Below are 26,969 nucleotides of genomic sequence, written 5' to 3' on the forward strand. Positions count from 1 at the left end.
ATTTGGTAAATAACATTCTACTAACTTTTGTACCTGTCGTACAATCACATTTATACAAGCTTAACAAAAAAAGTTGCGAAGGGTATTGCGGGGAGGGGGAGCTTGTTACGGTCTGATAACTAAGTTCGGTCCAAGTTCATTGACGAATGAACTACTTTGATCTTGAGTCAGATGAAAATCCCCTTAAAAATGATAAGCGATGGTCATCATCAAGTCAGAGCGTTCCCTTTAACGTTAGTGCAGTAAAATCGTGACTGTTTAATCCTGTGACTAACGTGAAATGGGAGTGAGTACCAACCAAGAAGGGGAAATAAATAGAATACACGTATCGCAATAAATCTATGCTGTCAGCCGCTTTGTTCAGAGGGCTATGATAGCCCGAGATGAGTCACCAATAATGATAGCGGAAAATATCACCCTCGGGGACCGTCTTGTATCGTTTCTTTACTTGGCCTGGGCCCCAAGTTCACCGAGAACTTGTCCTCGAGGTAGCGTGAATTACGAATATTCGGGGTACTTCTAGACCAACACTCTTGAAAGCTTCGCAACAACTCGGTAGATGAGTGTTTCTGCGCATTGGGAATGTTGTTTTGATTCACGCTCTAGCATTCGCGATTAATGATGATTCTTGTGAGTCAAAATTGATGTGATTACAATATCAGAATATAAAGTAATAGTGAAATGTATTTGAAGAACAAACGTTCTCAGGGGCGGATCCAGGAATTCCGTAAAGAGGGGGCGCGTTTACAAAATCAGGGGGGGGGGGCACGCACCCCTCCCCCTATTTTTTCTTTTTATTTCTTTTGTTTCAAAAAAAAATAAAGGGGGGGGGGGGGGTGTGCGCCGGTTGCGGTCCTCCCTGGATCCGCCACTGGTTCTAATTTCCCTCATAGATAGGGGGACTCAGATTATCCACTTTGCCGCAGTTTAAACGCCAAGAATTCGAACGAACATTTTTGTGTCTATTCAAGAGTCTGTTTCGTGCCTTTTTATCTAGCGTGTAAATAGCTACGAAGCATTGTCAAAATGATAAAGTATAGAGCAAAACCAAAAAAAGTTGTGGCGTTGTTTTCAAAAACTTCAAAAACAATGGTTAGCAATAAGAGGGAGGGACAGCGGGCAGAAGAAGAGCGAATCCGATGGGATTGGTAGAAACAAGACTGGCATTCCGGTTCAGTGTGGCGTACAGGCCCCGCCCCCAAGTCCCGCTAGCTAGCACGCAGCGTGGTGACAGCATCACCTTGCCATACAGCACGCCCGACTTTTCCCCATGACACGCATCGCTCATAAGCACCACGCCGAGTTTGTATTACTGCATGCGCGCGACACATCAGCCATCTAACAGGCAACCTGCTGATTTTCGTTACGCTATTTATTACTTACAGTGAATCCATTGACTGGGACTACGACGGTGCACCCTTATACAAGTCGACACCAGACTTCTACGGGACTCGCAACGACGGATCAGATCGTGCGCTACGGAAGTGGAGGTGGAGGAGTTACGGTTGGCAACGGCGTCTATGCCTACGACGATACCCGCTGGAAGACCGGCTACGGAACCGCGACAAATTTCGGTGGGGTTTACTGCAGCTTTGAGTACGACCCACGCGAGTACATCGGTGGGGACATGGTACACGCTCAGAAAATGAACCCCGAAAACTTAGCGCTGAATGGTGGAGGCGGCATGAAGTACATGAACGGACGCTGTGACGATGTCGGCGTGAAACGGGAGCCAGAAATGGACATGACAATGAGAGACCACTTTGATCTCGACGACGAGACGATGAAGCAGCATCGCTACGGCCGGAAACGACGATACCGCCGCTCGGAAGGCGAGGACGAGTCCCAACTCGGGGACAGCAGCGACGATGGTTCGTCAACGGGCAGCGGGAGCATGTCACACCATAAGATCAGGCGGAAGGGACCTCAGTCTTACGAAGAACTCCAAAACCAGCGCGTTCTCGCAAACGTGCGAGAGCGACAACGCACCCAATCCCTGAACGAGGCCTTCGCCAATCTGAGAAAGATAATCCCTACCTTACCATCAGACAAACTCAGCAAGATTCAAACGCTGAAACTGGCGTCGCGCTACATTGATTTTCTTTTCCAAGTGCTCAAGAGCGACGAGGAGGACCAGAAAATGGTCGGAAGTTGCACGTATATGGCACATGAAAGACTCAGTTATGCCTTCTCCGTCTGGCGAATGGAAGGCGCGTGGAATAGCATGGCAGCCCACCGATAAAACACGGCTTCTACAGGTAAGACTTCGAGCTCACCTTATGCCCTTGACCTTCTCGGAGAGAAAGTGTAATGATAATAAATGAAAAGGCATATTCATAATATTCCATCTCTCTCACTTGCTATATATGCGAAGAAAACATCTTACTACACGTGGAATGATGACGTTAATGCATGGAGTACGAGTTTTCTAAAGGTGTTATTATTCCAAAGAAGTTGTGAAAACCGCCATTAACACCATATTAAAAACATAAGAAAAACTTTCATTGTTTTAGGTAAGCATAACATTATAGTTTACTTTCTGCCAAACGTAATTTTATTAGGAAAGCTTGAATTCCTTCACTCCTGTGATGTGGACTTTTCAAAGCTAAGCGATTATCCATGTGCATAATTTCTCATCATTGTCATGCATGAAAATAGGCTCTATATTATACTGAGGAATTTTCAAGTACTCTTGTATTGTGTATTATTAATATTTACGATACCAAAGTGAGACGCAGGTACACTGCTGATGATGGAAGTTTATTGTATTATTCCGTCTGGCTGTTGGAAAATGAATTCTGACCCTATCTTCAGCGAATTGACGAAATTTCGGTTGTTAAGAAAGTACTCTTTTATGGAAGGCAATTTCATTTTTCCTCATATTATACGTATTTTTTTTAAAATAAGTATACGCTTTAATACACTCTGTGTAATTATTTTATAGACGGTGCCAATTGGGAGTGAAGTTTACTGGGAATACTTTTATCTTTACTCCCTACTAATGACTAATGTACATCTGCTTTTTCACCAAAAGTTTCAAAGTAACAACATATCCTATGCTACAAGAACGCGTATACACTGCAGCATGACAGTACTAAATATTTACTACGACTACTACTACTGCCATAACTACTATTTCTATCTGCTGCTACACAAATAATAGTGATGATGAAGATATAAACGATGATAATGGTAATCCACTGATACTATGTTATGATGTTGGTTTTAGGGCTTGGGAGTGACAGTGTCAATGTAATAGCAGTAATGACTAAATGACAATGATAATGAAAGTTTGTCCGCTTTTGGATAATCATCATTCCTCTCGTCCGTATAGTTTACCAAGTGATTATTATCAATTATAATTTCTCTTGCGTTAGCACTCTTCTGTTTAGTATAGGGAAATATAAAAAAGAATGAATACAAACGTTTTTTTTTCTAGGCTAATAACACTCAAAATAGCAGTACTTGTATAGTATTTAGTATCCTGCTTCAGCACAATTACACATACCTTCCTAGTTACAAACAATCCTAATTTTGTGTGCGGACCGCTGGGCCCGTGTCATGCATAGTCCCACATAATCGTCAACAAGGGGCCAATTTCGGATGTTGTGTTGAGCATAAATGCTTTGTGACGTCACTATTATAATCCCGGTCGCATAGGACCGAGTACGGACACCCATCCAAATCAACAATTACAGCTTCGGCAAATTTGGAGGGCGATAAATCAACTCGCAAGCCACATGGGATGCGTAATACAGCGCAGCTGCCGCCATTCGTTTCCAGCGCTTTTTCACAAAAACATACCGAGAATTGATTGTCGTGAAATATCCAACGTAATCCCCTTCTACATGGACCTCCGCAATAATGTTACCATACAGTCGTAAGTTGTGATCAGTGAGAACATGAAAGACTTATCAACTGAGAATTTTCAAATCTTGGTATTGTTCTTTAACCCCAAACTGCCTAACTGCTGCCTTTATAGTTTTTGCCCGAGCTATTATCACATTTTTTGTAATCCTTCGATGTGTTAATGAAATAAACAACCTACAAACCAATCGAAATTCAAAACAAACAAACGGGCAAACAAGACTTAGTGAACTACATGTTTGTTTGTTTGTTTGTTTGTTTTTAATCCGTAATGTTGGTCATGATACATGTATATATTTTGGAGAGAGACGCATTATAAGAATTTGAAACCGTTTCGTGCGGTAGAATTTGCTGTTGTGTAATAATAAACTGATTCAAGGTTATGTTTGCTCTTAATTGTTCGTTTTTGTTGTACCTTATCCTAAACCTGATGGGTCATAATAAACGGAAGTGATTCATTTATGATTACATCAGTAACCCAACCAGCCTTTGATAATTAGACATCAAAAGAACAGAACTCCTGAATTTGCCTTCGGAACTGTATGATATTTTAATCTTTGTGTCCACATTTAAATTGAGTTCAGTAGTAAAAGCTTCATGACAGAAGTACGTAGATGATGTCCAAATTTAAAATTTCATTAGTGATAATCTCCATGGAGATTGTTTTTTTTTTTTTTAATTCCACGAGTAAACAAACAGATTGTTTTGCTATGCCAGTATGACAAGATGTATGACAAGTTCATTCAGTAATCACCATCGGGATATCGTCAGTTGTTTGTTGTGGCGCTCTACATATTTCATGTTTTTCTGTTGTTGTTTTTCTTTTCTTTTTTTCCTAGTATCGCGCAGGCAATTAAACAATGAAAAACTCATGTTGCCGAAACCTTGATTTTATCTAGTATTTTTTGGTCGTTCACATGTGATTCTGCTTAGCAACCGTCCTCTTTTGTCTGCGCGCCCAATTTTTCTCCACATGTTCCCCATTCTGGGCTCTGACACAGTTTCCTTCCTATTTTTGTCATAAGTACAGACGCTTTTTCTGTTGCCCATTTCTTGCTGGTTTTCCTTCGAGGAAATTGGCGACATGTCCACTCTGGACACTTGACTTCTTCTGCAGAACATGACCGACTTCTGAGGATGTGGTTTGGGATATTTTGATTCATGTATTGTGTCGCTTTTGTGTGATGAAACTTTACTGGCTGACCACCTTTCTTCACTGATTCGTGAAATCAATTTTGTTTTTCTCTTCATACAATGTAACCTCATATGCATTTGTCTTTCGAAGTTCTGTAAACATCATCGGAGCTTCAACTTTCAGGCATCTGGACCCAATTCTGCGTTTGTTTATGGTTTGAAAATGAACAGGAACAGCAAGATCATAATACTACGTTAGGGAAAGGAAAATGCTCTACGCGCTGACACAGTATCGAATGATCACTCTAACGATCTACCGAAGTACTGAATAGAAACGAAGAGAAGCAGATAGGCCTAGATCTATCGTTCGGAGATTTGAACCATATCTTAGATAGTTCGCGTCAAATACTAAGTATAGTGATGTCCCAACAATGTTATCACGCTCTTAATACAAAGTTCCCTATCAAGACTTGACGAAAATGACATATCCCCCCCCCCCGGAGTTTGATACTGTTTATGGCGTGAAATAACTCAAAAATAAAAGAAAACATCTATAGCGAGTGATGGGGAGATACTTGTGCCATATAGCAGCGTTTGTTTGAGCCGTTGTGCCAACAGTCTTCCCCTCATATTACATTAATCACCAATGGCGTTAAAGTGTGCACATCTGATAGAGTCTGGTGTTATAAGTATTGTTATTCATCGATCTCCTTTCCCTTTTCGATATTATGCATTACATATCTCGGAACTTCTTGTTTTCCTTATTTTTTTTTATGCGTTGGTTTTTAGATGAGCATGCACACAATGTATTCCAGACACTTGCCATAGGAGACGTTGACGGAAATAGTCTCGATTTCATAGTAAACTATAATCACAAATGTCCCAAATTCTATGTAGACATTTTCGCTTCAGTAGGCAAAAAATATAACCGCCATTTTGCTTTTCCTGTGATAGCATGAATAAAGATAAATTTACTATTCAACTTTGTTGTGATCGAGATTGAATCATGGCTGGAATAGTCCAACGATTTTTTTTTTCCTTTTCAAGGAACAAAATCCTAAGTGGTTATGAATGAAATTTGCACTTTTATTATTATTTTGAGGGTTTGTTTTCATTAATTTTTGTCGAAGAGGCTTTTAGTTAACATAGCTTTGAACCTGAATTTAGATCTAACCAGCCAAGGGCATCATCGATCGCCAAATAAAGTATTATGAGTGAGTGACTCCATATCTGACCTTGCCAGTCAAAACGCCCCCTCATTTGGTCTTTAGCGGAGCAACAAAAATCGAAGATTAAAACTCTCAGGCATATACACGTTCCAACACAAACGCGTTGACGATTAAAGCCATTCGTTTCACCTGCCTCTTGTATTTCATTTCGTTCTAAGCTGTGACAATTGGGTGGAATTCATCAGTCGTTTCTGCTGGAAGAAAAATATAGATAAAGAATAATGATATTTATTAGTTGTCGCTGCTGGAAAAAAGAAATAAAGAAAGAATAGAGATGTTGATAAAGAATTATACAGCCCGAATCTTGCCAGCTTGTTGATAATCATTGACGGTTAATAACACATCACTACTATATGATGTAAAACATTGCCAGTCCTTCCTTCTAGCATGATGGTTGTGCATGCCGATATAATATATGATGTTGGGAACGTTAAGGTATCATTTTAATCTCATCGAAATTCCCGAAGCAATGTTATCTCGTCTGGATGTTGCTGTCTTGATTACGGTGCAAATTTTCCCTCTTCGTAAACCTTACATTGGGAGCAGTGATTGAAAAATGTCCAAGTTATCATATTTGATGCATATGTGTAGGTCGGTTGTATCACAAAACTTCCTACCATTTAAACAAATCGCAATAAAGCCTAAAATATATCACAATTTTTCTCAATAAACCATAACTGTAGACGGGTTATTCTAGAAACAAATTTATTATAGGCCTAACTATTGTTCACATTTGGTATATTTAACAATACTTGACACTGGTTATACAGATTAACATTTTTTAAGATTGGTTGTTTTTATCCCTTGCTCACATTTTAGAACTATTCTGAAGCACTTAAAGCTGGGTTTTTGTTTCATCTGCAAATTATAATGCCTTTAAAACACCAAATATCTGCTCTCTTAAACAGTACAGCCACTTGTCCAATTAAACCTATATAGTTGTTTAAACATATCTCAAACTATCATAGTTATTGCCGTATTGTCTCCCAAATTAGAATATTCACCGTACAATCCTCCCTGTGATGAAATAGTGGGTTGGTATACGAGTAGGAGAATCGGTGAGTGCATCCCTTGGTCCACGTCAACTCTATGTATGTCTGTTTCACAGCATGGTTTCACGTGTCGTGTATACCTGAGCATTGCAATGTGTTTTTATCGTATTTATATCGCGAAAAGTTTAATCATCCTATGATGACGTCAAATGCCAGCATCTTTTTTTTAACCCGTTCTTTCCATATTTAATGCATCAACAGGACCTGGTATCTTCGTAGAACCGCTATACTGGTAGAAGATTAATTACACATTAACGTCTCTCAATATAAACGTAATTTGTGTGTTTTGCTTCGCTTCCTTCATTTCGTCAGTCATTGTCAACCATATTCCAATTCACACACAGTGTGAAATGAAACAAACAAACAAACAAACAAACTAAACAAAAAGAACGAAAGGTTTATCCTATCGTCGTCAACCCCTGCATGATGCCAGCAGATTGTCGTCACACATCAACTCAGTTTTCATGCCGTTGATAGAATATCAAAAGATGAAGAATACGGCTATAATACCACGTAGTTCTGTTGAATCTATGAAGAGTTAGGGGTAAATGTTTAAAGAAACAGTGGAACGAAGTGAACGACCGCAAGAATCTGAAAGGAAACCTAATATCAAACATAAAAAAGAGAGAAAGACGTCACAAACAACTTGATAACAAGACAAGGTGCTGCTAACAATGTGTTTCTCATTTTAGAGGAAGGTTACTTGGCGATGAATTCCAGTCCAGTTATAAGCTTTTAGGCTGATAAAAAAGAGTAAAATCTTATGAGTCAACAGTGAAAACTTGGTCAAAATCGGATGAAAATCAGGGAAGTTATGGAACTGTGAAGTTTCGCTAATAATTTCTGCAGAACAGATCTCGTACACTTGATATGAATACTAACCCGTATGCAAATGAGTGAGCTGATGCTATCATACCTCACAATTCTCCACTGATTGCTTACAAAAGGAAAACAATGACGGAAATTGAATGTTGTATTTTTAATGGAAGTGTATAATACAATATTATCGCCGCGATTACTGATTAAATAACTTCAGAACAGGGAGGTGAGACGTCTTACCTCCCTGTTCAGAATAATGACCAGTTAGATATATCATGATTTGAGACTTGGGCATAATTGCGTTTCAATGAAAAACTGGAAATCTTCTAATTTTATGTACAAATTACATGACAAGTTGTGATGGGATGACATAATCTCTTCACTGTTTGTAATTCATATTCATGGCTCGACACTAACTTTTCTGTTTGGTGGCCCGATGGGGCCACCAAAGTCCTGAATTTCGTATTTTTGGTGGCCCGAGAGAAAAATTTGGTGTCCCGAAAAAAACCAATAAAAAACATTAAAAGACCTTTTTTTTAATGAGTCAAATATTTAAGATTTATGATAGTAAGAATTAGAAGTTGGACATATCTACTCATAAATAAACTTCAACAAACTTGCAACACTCACTCTCAGGCATTCAATCAGTCCTTTTCATCCATCCTTTGAACAAATTTAACTGCTAATTTCCGGCGCAAAAAGTTACGAATTTATTCACATACTTTTCAAAAAATTTTGGTGGCCCCAGGCGGGCCACCGAATTTGCCCTTTTTTGAAATTTGGTGGCCCGACTTTCATTTTTGGTGGCCCCGGGCCACCGGGCCACCGTTAGTGTCGAGCCCTGTCATATTGACTGTTCAAGAACTGATTCATCAAATATTATCGAAACTTCAAAATGTCATAACTTTCTTATAATATTTCATCCGATTTTTATCAAATTCTAATCGTTGCGCTAGGAAATTTTTTACTCCTTCTTCTGAGACTAACAATCAAGTGCGCTGGTAAACTTGACAGCGGCGGAGATAGACTGAATGTGGCTAAAAACAGAGACGGTCAGATGAACAGGCAAATGCTGTGTAACTACAATGAAAGAAAACACATATAGTAGTGGGATATACTGTTCGTAATGTGTATTCATCGTAATGATAAAATAATGACACTATTTTGATGTTAGAGATGAAATGATAGTGAACACCATAATCATCATCATCATCATCATAAAGTCTTCTTTATCCAGGGTAGTCCCTTCAGTGCCACTGCTCTACCAGAGGGCCCTGCCTTTATTATTACCCCAGAGTTGCCAGGTACCCATTTATACACCTGGGTCGAGAGGGACGTGGTGGGTAAAACGTCTTGTCCAAGGACGTAAGCACTGAGCAGGAATGGAACTCGGGTCCTCCGATTGGGAGTCTCGAGTCTCTGGTCTTACCCACGAAGCCACAGCGCCCCAATCATCATTGCTTTCGTCATCAGCATGACTACTTCACAAATATTTTCATTTCCTTCTCTGTTTTTTTTTTCTTCTGTTACCCATGTCTATCAGTACTTCTCGGTGATGATAATGAATTCGGATCCTGCCACAATCCATCATGGCGTCACAGTTTAACGGCGAGATCACGATGATCTCTTCAAATCAGGATCCAGCATGTCGGTGTGAAAGTGACGTGCGTTTAGTGCCCATGTGTAGCATCAGCATATCAGCATGCTTGGAGAAAAACTGGGCCAAGAGCAGGCTCGTCGCCTTTAAGTGCAAATTCGATTGAAACAATCCTAGCTGAGTGATAATCACACCGGCCTCCTGTCACAAACTCAAGCACTCATCCTCTTGAAAACGAAACGAGTCGTTACGGTTCGTAGCGTAAAAGTCCTCTCCTCTTTTCTAGGCTCGACTACCCCCCTCCCCCATCCCCCCGTATATTCGCATCCCTTGGCCCCCTAAACTCATTCACAATCCAAACTTTCAGGTGGTTAAGCGATTCGATAAAGACCCCGCCAAATCCAATCAGCGCTCATTTGTAGCCCAAATAAATGTGAACAAGAGAGAACGAGCGAGGAGGGCGTGAAGTACATTCGCAGGCAGCACTGGCAGAAAAAGCAACATGTTGTCGAATTACGTGTTCCATCGCTCAATCTTGGCCGCAGTGTTGACAGCACAGGGCTTGACAAGTGTCGATGGGGCTCTGTCTGCTGCCGCCATATTGCCATACGAGACAGAGGGAAAAATACAAATGGACAGCCCGCTGAAGTTCCCCGGTATCGACAACCAATTACACCGAACTGAATTTGGCATTGTCGAGGTGTCCTGGTATCGAGGTGTACATCGAGCTGATACTCGGTAATTTATCACGTGTTTACATATGAAAAGTGTGTGGGCAGATGTGGATCACCCCTACTCTACATGACGTCAGCGACTTTTACTGTTGAAAACCTTAAAATGCCTTTCACATCTGAGGTACGAAAAATCCACAGAGCTGGATATGTAGCCATGCGAAATTGCCTTTATTTTCAGACGTAGATGATCATACTTTTTCTAGATATACGTGTATAAATTTTGACGAACGTAATGGCATAGAATGTTGTACCTATTTTCCTGTTATTTGTTGGTCAAAAGCTCTGTCTGATCTTTTCAAGTGTATACTTACGAGTGTACAAGCATGATATCGATGTACAATAGATGTCGATTACAGTACGTTAAACTTTCGCAAAGCGCTTTATTTCAATTGAGTTTTCGCGCAGCAGATATATCGAGGGAGAAACACAGTTGGAAAGCCATTGAAATCCTGTATTATTGGGTTTTCCTCTCTGAAGTAAAAATGTCGAAGTGCTCAATAGCAGAAATCTTTGTTGAGACCTGTAGTGTAGGTGATAGAGAGATCTGTATGATTATAATTTTCTTAATCTGTGTTGAACTGACGAACAAGCTGGAGGTAAGAATACGGTCGTTATTTGGTCTAAATGTAAAGAGTAAGCCTTCAAGCCAGGCACCGTTTTGCGAGCCACGCATGCAAATGCTTTTCTAAGAGTCTGTCTCGCTGTACCTCGTAATATAAGCAAAACAATACAAAAAAGTGAAATACGTTCGTTGTTTTCACGTGGTGTATTTCCGATTAGTTGAATATTGTGCTATTCCCTCTCTCTCTCTCTGTGTCTCGGTCATTGCGCATTCCCTCTCTTAAAATCAAAAGTCCACGAAGGTCAAAACGAGTGTCATGCCTTACACAGGCCTGTGATGTATTGTACTTTTTTATTCTAATCAGATTCGTTCATGTGTATACAAGGATTTCCTGCATTATCAAAGTGTAAAACTGTCACACTCTACCGGTCCTACAGGGAATGTCCCGTCCACATGTTTTTCTTGTCTTGCGTTGACTAAAACTTGTTTTATGTGTGTCATCACCAAAGAAACTCCCGAGCATCCTAATTACCTAGTGCTGATCTGACGATCGTCCCTTTAAAATGGAGCGTAGCATTGGACTTGATGTTGAGTCGATGCGACTGTGTTTGGTGCCATCATAACGTCTGAGTCCGCTGCCTTCTCGTGGGAATCCCTCCTCAATCTAGCCTGCCCATTCCGCCATCTGTTCTCCGAGCTCACAGCGCAGAGAAGTCGCGAGAGAAAGACAAACGGGAGGCAGACACTGAGGACAACACGTATCTACACTCAACTATTCGTCAGGATAGCCCCGCAAATTACTTTCACTGTTACGCTTAGAAGGGAGAAACAATGCCTGGAGGGGGGGGGGGGGGGGGACAGAGAGAGGGGGAACATGTATAAAAAAGTAGAACATTTCGTACCTTTTCTTTAAAAGTTCCATGCGTCAACACTTACTTCACCAAATCTGCTTAGTCCCAGACATACAAAATGGTGTTTGCCCTCTGGAAACGTTATGGCTGCTCGTCATCATCAAAATGTGGATCGGAAATATTATAATAGTTCTCTCGTTGTAGATTCTATCTATCCAGACAATTTAGCTGTTATTAAATTGATTAACATAGAAATACAAAATATTTTATATGACATTGCTCCAGTAATAAATAATATCATCTTATCTGTGAAGTTTGAAACATTCTTTAAATAGTTACATTTAACGAATGTAAGTGATTAAAGTTATTATATTAATGTGTTATTAAACGATGATCCGTCATTATAGCGTTCAACTTGTAAGGACTGCTTCCAAAGTGGAAAGGGCAAGTTCACTTTAAAAAAAAAGTTTAAAAAAAGTTGGTGAATTGTGTGCCTGTTTGCTATGTAACAGCGTTGCAACCTGAAATGGAGACTAAGGTCATCTTTTCATCTTTAAGAAAAATTATATTGATATTTAGTAAAGTAAACTAATAACTAAGGGCCCGCATGCATGTCTGTTAGACCTGTCTATGTGCTAGTTCATTGATGATGATGATGATGATGATAATGATAATGATAATAAAATGGTGGTGATGACGATAATAATGATGATGATAATGATAACAGAAATATTGATGATAATATATCTTATCTTCCCATCTTAAGGATAACTTCTTTAGTACTGACGCTGAACTCCGAGAGAATCCACCCACTGATATAATCTTGCAAAATGCCATCTCTTTCTTTGTTCTAGGCTTTTTGACAGTCGCTTTGACATTGGAGTGTTTAGTTCAATCCGAAAACATCGAGTTGTGAGAAATGATAATGATGATGATAGTAACACACGATATCACGCGGCATTTTCCTTTTCAAATATTGTTATGAAGATGAGCCCCCTCCTAATTATTTATCAAAGGGACATGTTCTGGTTGTTTATCGCCTAAGGCTAAGGTTTAGGATCTGTTTACGATAGCGTGTATATGACTGCATATACAAAGACCCATTTGCAAGCTTGTGTATGTGTGAGTGTGTGTTTACGTGGGAGGGGGGTTACTTATCATTCTCTTAAAGATGGAACTAGCAAATACTTATGGGTACTGGCGAAATCATTGCTGTTGTCATCGTCGTTATTGCTACTGCTTTAATTTCCCCACGAAGAGCGAATAAAAATATTCAGCATTGAAAGAAACCCACGTGTCAAACATGTTAATAAAGAGAACGATACCAGGATGGAAACAAGCCAATTTTTGCTGGGCAGGAAGGTATGAGGAGCGTTAGTAAACGAAGAAGGTCAGCGAAATAACTACCAACAGCTGACACTGTGATGCCTTGCTGGAAGTTGTTTCGAACTGGTATGCGAGTCTGTTCTTCAGTCCCTTACAAGCTTTACACGCAAGCATGGAGTACCACATCCACCCTCTGCTTTTAAATCCTGGAGCACGAGTCTAATCAGGGTGAGAGTTTTGAATAAACTTGTGACTCCAGTCTATGACGTCACAATCAGAGATGATACCAACTCATCTCGTTCTTTGGGTTCGATGTCACAAATTAGGGCATTGCGGTTTGTTCCACCATGAGCTGGATTTACAGCGGAGCAAATAGACGAACTGAACTGGCAGAAAGCATCCTCTGGTGAGTTTTGGTTAGGTTTTATCACGTCAAACGTTCTTCGTTTGTCATGCCCCCGCGAGTCGGGCCATGGGGCGCGGCGGGGTCAGGAGTGAGTGGCGGAAGGCGGGCCGTCATCGCTAGACATAATCTCGGCTCGAATTCTCCCGCTCTCTCTAATGCGGGGAGGACGGCGGATTGGGGAGCATAGATGGAGGAGGGAGCTGCATTGATTGAGGGAGAAGATGAGGAGAGATCCCTGGTCTTGGTGGTGGAGCTTGTATTCGGTGAAATGCTCTACCCTGGAGCTGGGTCCTGGGAATTACCCACAGCGATCGGGGGTCGTAAAAATAGGAAGTTGTCCCAGTTTCCCATAACAATTTGTGACAAAATTGATAGCTATCAATTCTTGGAGCTGGGTAGGCCGGCATTGACGGCATGGTCGTTGGCCCATTTTTTCTTTCTTATTTTTTTCTCAAACCCTGTATTCCCTGGCGCTATGATCCAAGGGGTAATTTTCGTGAAATCTCGACTAAAATCGTAAATCTGACATCAAAGACGGCAGGATTACCGCGGGAATAGTCCCTACAAAGCTGGACGTGTTACCCGAGAGCTTCGCTTGTCGTGTTACAGTTCCTCCACTCTGACTGTCAAATTTGCTTCGGTCTCGGATCCTTTAGCTTGGATGCAGTTATTGTTTCAACGCATTCGTGCCCGGGGCATCCCGATATATCGCGTAATGTTTGCTCAAGATTTATCATCGGGGACAAGACCGGGGAAAGCATTAATTTTCGAGCCGGAGTTTTTTAGAGGCCAAATATTTCTCAAGCTTTGATTTCACTACACCTGCTGCCTCTCCGACAGAAATTATTTTCACGGGCTTCTCGCTTGATTGATGCGCGTCCAGTGTAAGCTTAAGTAGTTATACAATTACCCTCCCTGGCATTCCTTACAATACTGCGTCGGCAATAATAATCAACGATGTCTGGGATCGAAAATGTTCACCTGTTTTAATACTGTATCTTTACTGCGATTTACTTGTAATGCAGCTTTGAAGTAATGGTATATCGTGTATGATGCCTCACACAATTAGGACATGTCATTGTAACTTTAGAAAAGTGATTTCGAAGACTATAATTGACAGAGAATTTCCCATATAGGCCTAGGCCTATGTTACTGAGATCAAGTAGTTAGAGTTTATCGATGAAACCTTGAAACAGAAAAGGAATTTGGTCGTTTTGACTCCCTCTAGACTATAAGCAAGAAGGAACTTCTGTCATGATCAACCCAAAAACAGTTGATTTGATATTTTGGTTCGCACCAACACAACATCGACAGCAGGATTTTTAGCTGATCGTGACAAAGTCAGCATATCTATTTCTATTTTTTCATATATACCGCTACATCTTCATATAACTACATGAGTCAACATTGCGAGATATTTAACTAGGAGTGCAGGGCATAGATGAGCAAAAAAAGTTTTGCAAAACTGAGTTGTGCCATGGTTGTATGGGACAATATTATTCGAGACTTCAGCTGAAAAGTCTGTAAAACATACACTTCCAAATTGGCCAAGAACACTCCTGAAACGCACGAGAATAGCGATACCGCCATGCTTTTTGACAATCAAATGACCTTTGAACCCGGAATGTTGAAGTGACTGGAGTGATAAACGGCGCGTTGACCTGTCGTGATTTCTGGAGGCGGTAATGTCATAATTAAAGGTATCCCATAATCCCACGGGACCCATTAGAGCGGAGACCCAATTTAGCCGCCATGCTAACCAGGTTACGAGTATGTGTGAGCGAGGTGGTGATTAATTTCACGGCTTACCCGCGGGGTTTAAAGGGGGAAAACGACATCGTAAGCAAGGCATGTCGAACTTGTGTAGTAGTATAGTAGTAGTAGTAGTAGAAGTAGTAGTCGCTGTAGTAGTGGTAGTTGTTGTCGTTGTTCTTAATTCCGTGGATGCTCTTGTTGCTGCTTCTCTTGTTGAAATTCACATAAAATTCTTGAACATGGCTTTAAAGGTAAAGTGCATTAGTTTTTATTGTTGTTATGATTGTACGGGATATTATTGATAGGAATTTACAAAAATAGATTTAGTGAGAGTTTGATATGTCATTTTGAATACCATATTCACATTTAAGAGAATCATTTGGTGCTTAGTCGGTCAGACCTGTACTCCTCTGAGAAGCTGTTGGAAGAATTTTGGTATCATTTTCAATTCAAATTCAATTCAAACTTTATTTCATTTTTCGACAAAACATATGTTTCACTTCTTTTGGTAACAGAGAATGAGGTAAATAGAACATAGAGAAGTGAAAAGACTGTACAACACTTGAGGACCTATTACAGTAGTCATACATATAGTATAGTACAAAAGAAACAGAAGTGATCAAAGTGAAGTACATGTATACCGTTGCATAAAGTGCGAAAAATGGAGGGACCCGCTAAAAAGACAGAGCTTGTAGTGTGTGGGCCCCTCTGAAAAAGAACATCGATGGAAAGATAAATTGAATCATCTTAGATACAAAAAAAATAACAAAGTGGAAGAAGTCTGGAAGCCCACTGAAAATTAGATTACCAGATATACACTTTCATAGATGTGAACAAACATGAAACAGGACTAGACAACAAGATAACTACTGAAGAAAAGGTTGTACAGGACAAAACGGGTTGGACAAGACTAACAAACTGAAGACAAAATAGCAGACAAGAATGCACAACAGAAACAGAAACAGCGATCTTCGGCAGAAGCATGCCAAGAGAAACAAAAGATAGCTGTGGGGAAAAAGTGATATTTTGACGCCTGAAGAAAAGACAAGGAAATAGAAAATAGAGGGACGTATGAACAGGAGTAACATACGATGACTTAAAACTTCGTTTCCACTTCTTGAGGGGCACACCTCTTGTGGGTCTGAACCAGGGAGGTGGATCTCTATCCCATCTCCCTTTTTGAACCTCACTTGACGTACCTTCAGTTTATAGTATGACTCCAATGTAGTGTGCACATTCAGCCAGTCTGACCAAAGTGTGGTTACCTGTCGTAGTCCGACTCTCTTTGGATTGTAGGACCTACATGTAATTTTTAGTTAGTCAGACCCTGTAGCTCTTAGCTCCATGGTCAGACTCAATGTAATTTACCTCGGGCAGGGGTTGTGAGACACCTCACTGCCTTGGGTTTACTAGCTTACCCTTTTGTAGTGTATCTTCGGTGGTCTGACCATGGAGCTAGAGCACATCTCATTCTGGCTCCATAGTCCAGTGGCACCTCTCCTGGTCTGACCATCCGTGCAGTGTGTACCATCAGCTAATAGTGATCCCCAGGGCCAGGGGTGTGGACACCTCCTTGCCAGGACAGTGTGAGGCGTACCTGTTCACGGAGCTAAAACACTAACCCCATGGTCTGTCATTCAACAATAGTGTTGGCTGTCACTTTCCTACTTGGCATGAAAGGTGTCTCCGTCAAGGCGTATGCACACTAGTAGGCAGCCGGTCCAGGTTTCACCCTTGTGGAAGTCGCGAAAATCATGTAGGCATTTTGTTTCGTCATCATTGTTGTTTAGTTATTAGGGCTGGTGACGATCGTGGTGGTAAAGTTGGTTGTAAAATCGAATTTCTCAAAGACTGACCACTAGACAAATGACTATATTCGACAACTATACATGCAAATAAAATGTGATGCATGACATCCAGCGACAGCAAGGAATCACAGGAGTAGGGTCGGTTTTTTTTTTCCTAAGGTGTGAACCCCCCCCCCCTCTTTTTTTCCCCTCTCTCTCTACCATCACTGTTTCACAAACTGATATTGGATGTATCCAGAGATGACTGGGGTCAAGTGATAGTCATTGGAAAAGGCTCAAGACTGCCTCAAAGTGCATAAAAACCAAGGCTCTCATAAGCCTATCCTACTTACCAAGGGTGAATGGTATCTTGCCCTCTCCTTTTCCAAGGGTCGACAGTGGTACATTGTATTCCTAAACTACTGTTTGGGCTTCTCCCCAAGTAGACAGTGACATTAATCTTTAATATTTGACAACTCGTATTCCAATCATGTCAGATGTGTTCATTTGATGAGATCAAGCCGTGTAATTTTGTTCTAACATTGGCGTATGGTATCTCGATAGTAGGAGCAGTCAAGTGTACTTCGTGGGTTAACCCTTGACTATCACGGTAAAGTCTAAATATTGCAGCGAACGATCTTCATTTCATTGATATCAGTAAATAGTTGCACTGTTAACTGTCCGTGTTCACAGCATTTAAACGTAAGTCTTCGAATATTGCGCCGTGTTTAGTTTGTTCAGGGTTTGTTCGTTTGTTGCTATGTTGTTACAGGAGATGTTACCAGCAGGGTTACTGTCAAGCGCCTCTGGATGCTAAGAATAGCGAGGTGTATTTACATTTAAATGCGGCAGTGCCTGATAGGGAATAATGCGCTATGTCATAGCCATTATGATTTGTTTGAATCAGCTTCATAACACTTTCCATGATAATTTCTAATGATTACTGGAGATTATCGAAAAAAAATCACAATCAAGCAAAAACATAAGAAAAAAAAAAACATTTCGAGTTCCTGCTAGGAAAGTCATTGGACTTTGTTGGGTGCACAGCCTTTAAGGATGTGCCATATCTGTTCAACTGCGCATAATGAATGGACATCACGGTCAAGGCTGATTAGAGAGAAAGAGAGAGAAAGAGGTAAGCTGGTCTTCGATGTGTTCAAGATGAAGCCCGCCGTTAAACAATTGCTTCCGTGAGACTGAAATTTACGAGGTGGTTTTTGTGACCAGTTTTGCAGAAAACATTAATCATACGCCGTGCGAGCTTTCTTCAGGAATAAACACCCACCACCAGTCATGCCAGTTTAGGCCTACACCGCGATTGGAAAATGAGGGATTACAGTTTGGCGCCATGGGAGACAGATTGTCAATGGAGAACTTGAAGGGCGGGTGCCTTTACCGTGTGCTCTGTCCAAGATTGCTTGTAGCCCCATGGTCCAAGTCAGATTAGCCAGGAATCCACAGTTTAGGGTTGTCATTTCAATTGCCTAGATTTTCACGCCTGGTTTACTGGTGCGAAGAGAAAAAAAAAATGATTATGCATTTGCAGCCTTAATTCCCCCTGTCCACAAATATCAACCATTATCAAACTTCCCTTAGGGGTGACAATTGATTCGTTTTGTTTTGTTTTGTCTCAAAAACCCAAACTCGCAAAGTAAAGGTGGCATTCAACTGGATTGGTATTATAGCTTTGTCATCTCGTAGGTTTAGTTTTCTACAAATGATCTGAGCGGAAGACGCGAATTCAAACCAATAACAAACATGTTTGCGTAAAGAAGTGATGATTATAGTTATAGAAACTAAAATATCATACGTCACGACTGAGCCATGAACATGTCAAATACACTCACGGCATGTAAGATGAAAATAAACAGTTGTTTGATTGCACAATCTTAAACATAGAAACGATCGGATGTTACGATACTCAAACTAAGGACGTCATACCGATCTTACTCAATCAAGTTCAAATTTGGAAACCGTTTTAATATCTCGGACGTTTGTAAATAAAACAAACTCTCAACTGCAACGTTCACATTTCTCTATTACTCACCAACACTGATTGTGGAAGACCTTACACTCTGAGAGGTTTTTGTACACATTGGCATTTAACAAAGTAGGCCTATATGTAAAATGTGATGACGGTCTTGGTGATATTCCACAGTTACCGAGTCACTGTGTTTCTGCAGGATGCAAACATCACTTCATGTCCAGTCAAGAGAATATGACACGTCAAGCCTCCCCGATTAGGGAATTTTTCAATAACGACCAGATGGGAGATGCTCGTAATTACGAAGGTTCATTATCCCGAAACACACTAATCTCGCATACCTAAACGTTTGTTAATTCTAGAATAGAGGATTCGCTAAACCGGACATTTGTGGTGTTATTACGAGGATTCATATAAGGGAAAATGATAAGAAGGTGCATACTAACGAACTTTCGGAATTACCAACCTTATTTTGTTTCGGATTAACGAATCTTCGGAATAACGAACCTCCAGAATAACGAACTTGTACCCAACCAGATATCTCCATGATTGCTCTTTGAAACCTCCCTCGTTTGTCTTTGTGACTGATGGTTAACCCTAATAATCATGAAGAGATGGAGAGGGGTTCCAGAAAGAAAGGGTGTGGAGAATACCACCGAAGACCTCGTTCCCCTTCTCTGCTTCGACCTCTGGTATGCATGCAGGGGGAAACCCAACCAAGAATTCACGCCTGTGTGTCTCATCAATCCCCACCATGTATGTATACCTCACAGGATAAACAAAGGAGCACAAGGCATCCCCCTCCTTTACCCCCTCTCCCTCTGCTTCCCTTCCCACCTCCTGTCTCCTCCACATCTTTGGATGACGCAAGTATCTTGGGATTCCGCTTTATCTACTCTCCCGTCTCTCTCGGTTTCTGTAATCTTTCTCTCAGTCTTTATACTTCATTTCCTCCTGTTTCTCTCCATCATGTTCAGTCGAGTGTCTGCCACTCTCTTACTACGCATTTCTGTCTGTCTTGTTATGTCTGGCGTCTCCTCGCTCCCTCTCCATCTCCCCCTCTGCCTCCCCTTCACTCTACATATTTTTTTCTCTCTCCGTCAATCGCACAAGTCATCCTACGATTCCTTGATGCTTGACGCACAATTCTGTACTTCCTCAGCTCTTAATGAAGTGAGTTGGCGAATGGCAGTGTCAAATTGACCGGTCGTGGTATGATCCGCTGGTTTTGGAACAAGGTCACAAAAGGAGAGTTCTGTTCTGACCAATTTGGTCATGACGGTAGTCCTTCAAAACCGCCCTGAATTGTCACTTTGTCTTCTTCGTCAAGTCAAACAGCTCAGCTCACTTCCTCTGCGGCTCGGCTCGCGGTTGGCTGCCATGTCGGTGGGGAAGAAGCGAGGCAAGGGACCGTGTATCCTGCACGCGCTCATTCGTGTGCTTCCGCGCGAGAAGTACGGCTGAACTCTCGAGGAGGTTCGTTCACTCCCCGAGACCGTTCCACCTACCACCGGAGACTTTAAGCTCAAGGAATCAAAGAACAGGCTGTCGAGTTCTATGGTTAATCTTTATCGACGACGGTCCAACACAAGATGCGTTTGGAAACAATTGGATCCTTCCAAATGATGATTTCTGATCTTTCTGCTCCTTTCCTTCCCTTTCTCGTCTATTTTTCCCATCTTCTTCTCCTCCTCCTCCTATATTCTCTTCTGTAAGTTAAATCAAGGATAGACAGATCAGTATTCCAAGGACTCTTTTCATCCAAGTTCTATGTAGCTTTCAAGTGAAGGGTTTTCTCGTTTGATCTTACATTTAAGTGATGTTATTCGTCTACATTCAAAAGTGGTCCTAGTGCTATTTCATATGTTTATTCGTTTTAACTTTGTCCCTCAAATAGGAATACGAGTGGTCAGCACATTATAGTGCATAATATACACCTCCTATGATACTATAGTGATTCTCTAGAAATGGGAGTCAACTTGAGGGCAGTAAAATAGTGCCCTGAATTTAGTCCACAAAGAAACACGTTTTCGCTTCCTGTCATTTACAGAGAATCCCTAACAATGATCTTAGAGTGGGCAGTAGCTGGCGTAAGAAGAGAGATGCTAGTACTTCCTGTACTGTTTATCGTGTTGTTGTTTTCTCTTCCCCTATAACCCTTTCCCGGATGTACGATCCATCTGCCTTTGCAATTGGTCATATTCCGCTCATTCAACGCAGACATCTTTCGCGCTTTCTTTTGATAGCCTGTATGACCTATTTACACTTGAATGAAATGCTGATATGAATACCATTCCTTCTTGTGGTTCTTTTGTCTCTCTTGCATTGTCCACTTCTTTACGAGTTGGGTCAATTAGGCAGCGATGTCCAGGAAAGTATGACACATACTCCCAACCAGCCATTTGCACCCACACATAGTAACGTTTACCTTTATAGGAGCCTATACATGGATTTGGGGAAAGTGATGGTGTTATGTCGTATTTACTAATTTGCTGTGTTGCTTTGTTTTTGATACGTTAATCCTAATATGTATGCATGTATGCATGTATGCATATTGTATATTATATATATGGGCAAGTCCAAGATATCGCGCACCTTACGTATGGGACATTCAGAGATTTCAAACCACTTAAAAGTAATGAAGGAGCACTTGGATTTTACTGTTTATCATCAGGAGGACTGGTAGCCCTGAGAAGAATATTGTGTTTAAGTTTGATGTCATTTGACCTTGGGTTAATTATTTTATTAAGAAAAATATGGCAACTTACGTATGGGACCAGAGAAAAACTGGATTTTTCAAAATAAAGTTTGAATTGAAAGTTCTCTGAAAGTACCGTACTGATCAAGTTCTGTTTAGAAGTGAAGAAAGGTACAATACTGAAGTATCTTTCAGCAAAGTTTCACTGCAAAAGAATATGGCGTATTTTCATGAAGTTGGTTTAATTAACGAAAGTACACCTTACGTATGGGACATGGTTCAACTTACGTATGGGACATTTGTCTTTAGTGCACAAGTGTATTCATGGGAATGACTTTAAATTTCCCCATAGTGTCATATTCAGTTCCACAAATCATACTACAACATGTAACAAATGAAATAGACTTCTAAGTGGTACTTTCCTGGTTCAGGTACCTAACAAAAGCTAAAATAAGGCAAATAAAAGTAATTACCAATTTACAATTAAATGTCTTAGTTTGGATTCCGTCATGTATTAACACTGTCCTCATGATGTCTACACATACGGATACAGTATATACTGACACTCTATTTCTAGCCCATTACTTACTCTTGTCAATATTTTTTATCAAATGAAAAAAAAAATGTGCGAATTCTAGCTTGCGACCTTGATGTAGCATGCATACACGTGTACCATGACTAATTTATAGTCTTGATAATTTCAGCTGTAAAATCAAATGTCATGTACAGTGTAATTTGCAAATACAGTTTGAAGTGGGTACTTTCAGTAGTTCTAGGCTTACCTTGCAAATTGTCGAAGTTTTTATAAAGCTTTATAATTGTTTGAAATGCAGCACAAAACACAACAACAACAAGAGTAATTCATTTTGCTCTGTAATCATGTTTTGCCATGTGAATTTTAGCTTCTGCAAAATCAATCAAATTTTAATGAAACTTTTAGATTCTGAAAGCCGTGGTAGAACAAAGAGATAGAAGAATGTATGTACCGATGCTGGCTTTTTTTTTCAAATTGCTTGGTTTCAGGTCTATGAAACCAAAGATGACAAAATTTGTGTTTATACTTTGTACTTACATACATGCTTGTGTAGTGATACAGGAAAGATTATCATTTGTACATTCAAATCTTGAGAAGATGTAATTCTAGATTTGAAACACTTAAGTATCTCAGTGATATGAAATTTACAATTTTGATAAATTCTAGTAACCTCATTTGATCATACACTATCAGATTGCAATGCATGTTGATAATTGTGTAGATGTGGGGCACAAAGTAAGTATGAGTTGATGAAGGTGTCTCAGAGCACATCTGTCTCTTCAAACACAAAATTGAAAAGAAAATTGAATTCCCTATTTGTTTGTGTAATTTGTGCTTTTAGCACTCCAACCACAGAACCAGTATTGATATTGTGGTTCATGGCAAATGTAAACTATAGTCTTCATTTTACAGGATTTTCAGAAATCATGTTCATGACCTTGATAAGTCATGACATATTCTGAGGGTGTGCAATTGAAATATTAAACATCATATCAAAATAAAAAGTATTCTGGTAGGGCTTTTTCCTTTGCTATTAAGTCTAGTAATGACAAAGTTACCTGCTGTCACCTCAAGTGATTTTTCTTTTTCAGTAAGACATGTAATGTCATTGATGAGCGCAACAAGCACAATTGTTTTGATTTCTCTTTTGAGGCTGTACAGCCTGTAGTACATGCTGAACAGTGTACTGCACCTAAAATGACACTCTGAGAATCCCATTCTCTCGGACAAAGTCATTTTGTAGAGAGGTAAAGTTGAAAATGATAACTGAATTAAGAAAATGTCCAATATCAAAATGTTAAAAGGATGTATGTTAATTGAAGACCATGCTGCACAGCCTGTAATGAAAATAAGAAAATACAAGTATGATGAATATTCTTCATTTTCATTTCTTAACCATAAAATGAGTCAATAATGCTGTTCTTACACTCTCCCCGAGGTCAACTGAGTAGGAGAGGCAGATATATAGACATATCCTTCAGAGTAGGTGCAAAGATAACCATTAACCAAAAAAATGTAAGGACATACATGTATAACATCCATGTCAAAAGGCGGTTTTCCCATTCACTTTGTATGTAATGTCCCATACGTAAGGCATTTGTCCCATACGTAAGCAAACTTTAATTAGTTATAAGATTAAGGACTAATTGAATTTCCACATTTAGTTTTGCTAATCTGGAGTTAAAATGAATAAATTAGAACTTCCTAAAGTATGATTGGTCAATGTTAGAAATCTTAAGAAAAAACTTTAAAAAACATACTCAAATCCTTACGTATGGGACACTTCATTCTGGGAAAGTGCATAATTTGCATAATCAATGTGCTGACCTTGTCTTACCAATCAGAAATTATACTAGCTCATACAGGGATCATGCCCATAAAGGAACTAGATCAAGGACAAATCCAACTGATTTTAGATGATTATTTTTAATTTGTCCCATACGTAAGGTTTGTTTTTAATTTATGCATATTAGGGCCATATTTCTTGCATAAATTTGCATAATTCAATATTTTCTTTGCTGGAAATATATAATTTGACTCTTTGGCTACAACATGATATCAATAACTTTTTTATTAAATCAAGATGAATTTTGAGCATCTGAGGGGACATTATCTTGGACTTGCCCATATATATATATATATATATATATATATATATATATATGTATATATATATATGTATATATATATATATATATATATATATATATGCATATAGGAATGCTTATATCCTTTATACCAACAATATGACGTATTGATATTAACAAATACATACATATAGGTACACAAAAAAAAAATGAAAGAAAAGTTGGTGCTGCATGGCTTCTCCGCATGGTAAAACAAATAAAAGGGTTTTTATGTTTTCAACTTGAACGGCGGAGGGCGCTTGCATATATCGTTGTCTGTCACATGTCGCTCGCAGAAGGCAAACCTGAACCTCAGTCAGTCAGCAAATCGGCAACAACAGCATTCCCGAAGTATTGATCAGGCAATCAGATAGTAAATGTATGCTAATGTATGGTGCAACATTTGATTAAAATCCATTGACTAAAATTAATGTAAACGGTGTGATCTCCCGATCAAATGTTGGTTTGAATCCATGGGAGGATGTCTGGTAAATCTAAACCATTTTAAAATTCAAGAATAGCCACTTTTTTCGCTTTGAGTGTATGGTTTTATAAATGTATTTACGGAGAAAACGTTAAGAGTCTGAATGCTGTTGACGGAAAGTATAAAGTTTATTTTCAACGTTATTCCAAAGAGCCGAGGAAATTCTCAAATATTTCGACTTAAACCACAAGACTATGGCTGGCGCACATAGGGGCATTCTGGGACTGTTAGAATTACATCATGTACATAGTTCGGGGAAATAAAATTGTATTGCAATGCCTTTTTGTTGCAATTCTGTCGGCGATTTTGAATTAAAGGACAAGTTCACCTTCACAGACATGTGGGCTGAGTGAATGCGGCAATATTAGTAGAACAATTCAATGAGAGTTTAAGGAAAATCGGACAATCCGTTCAAAAGTTATGAATTTTTGAAGTTTTTGCTCAGTCACGACTGGATAAGAAGACTACTATAGCTTGTAATGTCACATGTGTACAACGATATAAAAAAAGTCTAAAGAAAATTCAACATATTTTTACTTTTCTCGCATAGCAAAAGAACACTCGACTTCTCCCTTTCAGAAGGCAGGGGGAATAATATTACCCTAAACATACGTCAGTGACAAGTCGAAGAAATGTGCACTTTATTCAAAGAGTAAAGTTTTGTGAAATTTTCTTTTTATTTTCCTTATATCGTTCTACGCATGTAACATCGTACACTATAGTAGTCTCCTCATCCAGCAGTGGTTGCACAGATACTTTAAAAATTCATAACATTTGAACGGATTGCCGGATTTTCCCCAAACTTTCACTGATGTGTTCTACTAATATTGTTGCATTCACTCAATCCACATGTCTATTAAAGTGGACTTCTCCTTTAAAGATCCAAAGTTTCAGTCAACCTCCGTACATCCCTTTTAGAATGAAAAATAAAAATGATTAGTAAATGATAAATGTTAAGATTCCGAAGCCGTTTGATCCGTTGGCAACATTGTCTTGTAGTCATGTTTAACAGTTTTACAATGTTTTATCGTGTTTGCATTATGTGCTCAACAGCCACATCCTCCGCTGGTGGAACGTGAGATGCTTTTTGAGCCAATTGATGAATTAAACACAAACAAGACACCCTGAAATTTGAACAGAAATTCGATGTGAATGATCTTGTTGCGTCATACTCGTTTCATCAATTTGCAATAACTATGGTTTCAGTTTACCGTGTAAAGGACCAGTTTTGTGTTGGCACATAACATGTACTTTTAAATAAGCAGTAAAGCTTAAAGGTGTGCTCGATTGTTTTTTATGCTTATTTTTATTTTTATTACAACTGGGCAAGATACGATCTGTTTGAATTAAATGTATAAGGTTATTGAGTATACTTCCAGTGATCATGTTGTGTCATGGAATTAGTTCTTGCACTGTAATCATTATGTTGTATTTCGGACATCGTTGTTGGGCATAGTTGGTGTTTCCGAAGAGCTTATTCATCTGTTGTTACCCCTAGGTCTTGAGATCGTAAATTGTCAATGTTTATCGGGAACTTGTGCATCGATGAGAGACGCAGTTCTAACAACGGGTATAAAGACTGCCTGGCCTGCAAGCTTGACTCGCTAAAAGTTAGCCTCCATAAGTGGTGAAGGTCGGTGAACATAAAGTCATTTCCACTCAAATACCTCTTCGACTATTAGTCACAACAATCACTGTGATGTATTCGACAAACGGTGAGACTGAAGCTTACTCATCTGGAAGCGCTTCTTACAACCACGGATAGTTTTCATCGTCTGGCGGCAATTAACCTTCAAGTTTAGGTGGAGTTCGAAAACTCGCGGAAACCGTCCTACACAATGACACCATTTTTTTTTTTGTGCTGCATATCAGAGGCAGCATTTTTGTTTTTTAACCGGTTTTTTTTTTTTTTTGGGTGTATTGAAGGCACTTATCATGAAGGACATGTATCCTGTATGTATTTCTCCATTGTTTTTGGCTCATGGTATGATACAAGCTCTGTAGAACTTTGTTGTTGTTTTTC

At 39.7% G+C, this 26,969-nt stretch overlaps 2 protein-coding genes across 2 annotated transcripts in view; one reads left to right on the forward strand and one right to left on the reverse strand.

Moving 5' to 3' along the window:
- Positions 1 to 1,490: 1,490 nt before the first annotated feature.
- LOC139741008 (twist-related protein 2-like) overlaps positions 1,491 to 26,969 on the forward strand; it is a 41,019-nt gene continuing 15,540 nt past the window's right edge. Inside the window, exon 1 of the mRNA XM_071651599.1 lies at positions 1,491 to 2,258. Coding sequence (XP_071507700.1) covers positions 1,628 to 2,242 — 615 coding nt within the window. The 5' untranslated portion in view covers positions 1,491 to 1,627 and the 3' untranslated portion in view covers positions 2,243 to 2,258. The remainder of the gene's footprint in view (positions 2,259 to 26,969) is intronic.
- LOC139740404 (uncharacterized) overlaps positions 13,660 to 26,969 on the reverse strand; it is a 125,294-nt gene continuing 111,984 nt past the window's right edge. Inside the window, exons 6-7 of the mRNA XM_071650999.1 lie at positions 20,452 to 20,669; positions 13,660 to 13,868 (exon numbers count right to left, since the gene is read on the reverse strand). Coding sequence (XP_071507100.1) covers positions 13,660 to 13,868; positions 20,452 to 20,669 — 427 coding nt within the window. The remainder of the gene's footprint in view (positions 13,869 to 20,451; positions 20,670 to 26,969) is intronic.

Source organism: Diadema antillarum, unplaced genomic scaffold (assembly GCF_040938485.1).
Source record: "Diadema antillarum isolate AM-2024a unplaced genomic scaffold, OU_Dant_1.0 scf00000030, whole genome shotgun sequence".
Taxonomy (NCBI): Eukaryota; Metazoa; Echinodermata; class Echinoidea; order Diadematoida; family Diadematidae; genus Diadema; species Diadema antillarum.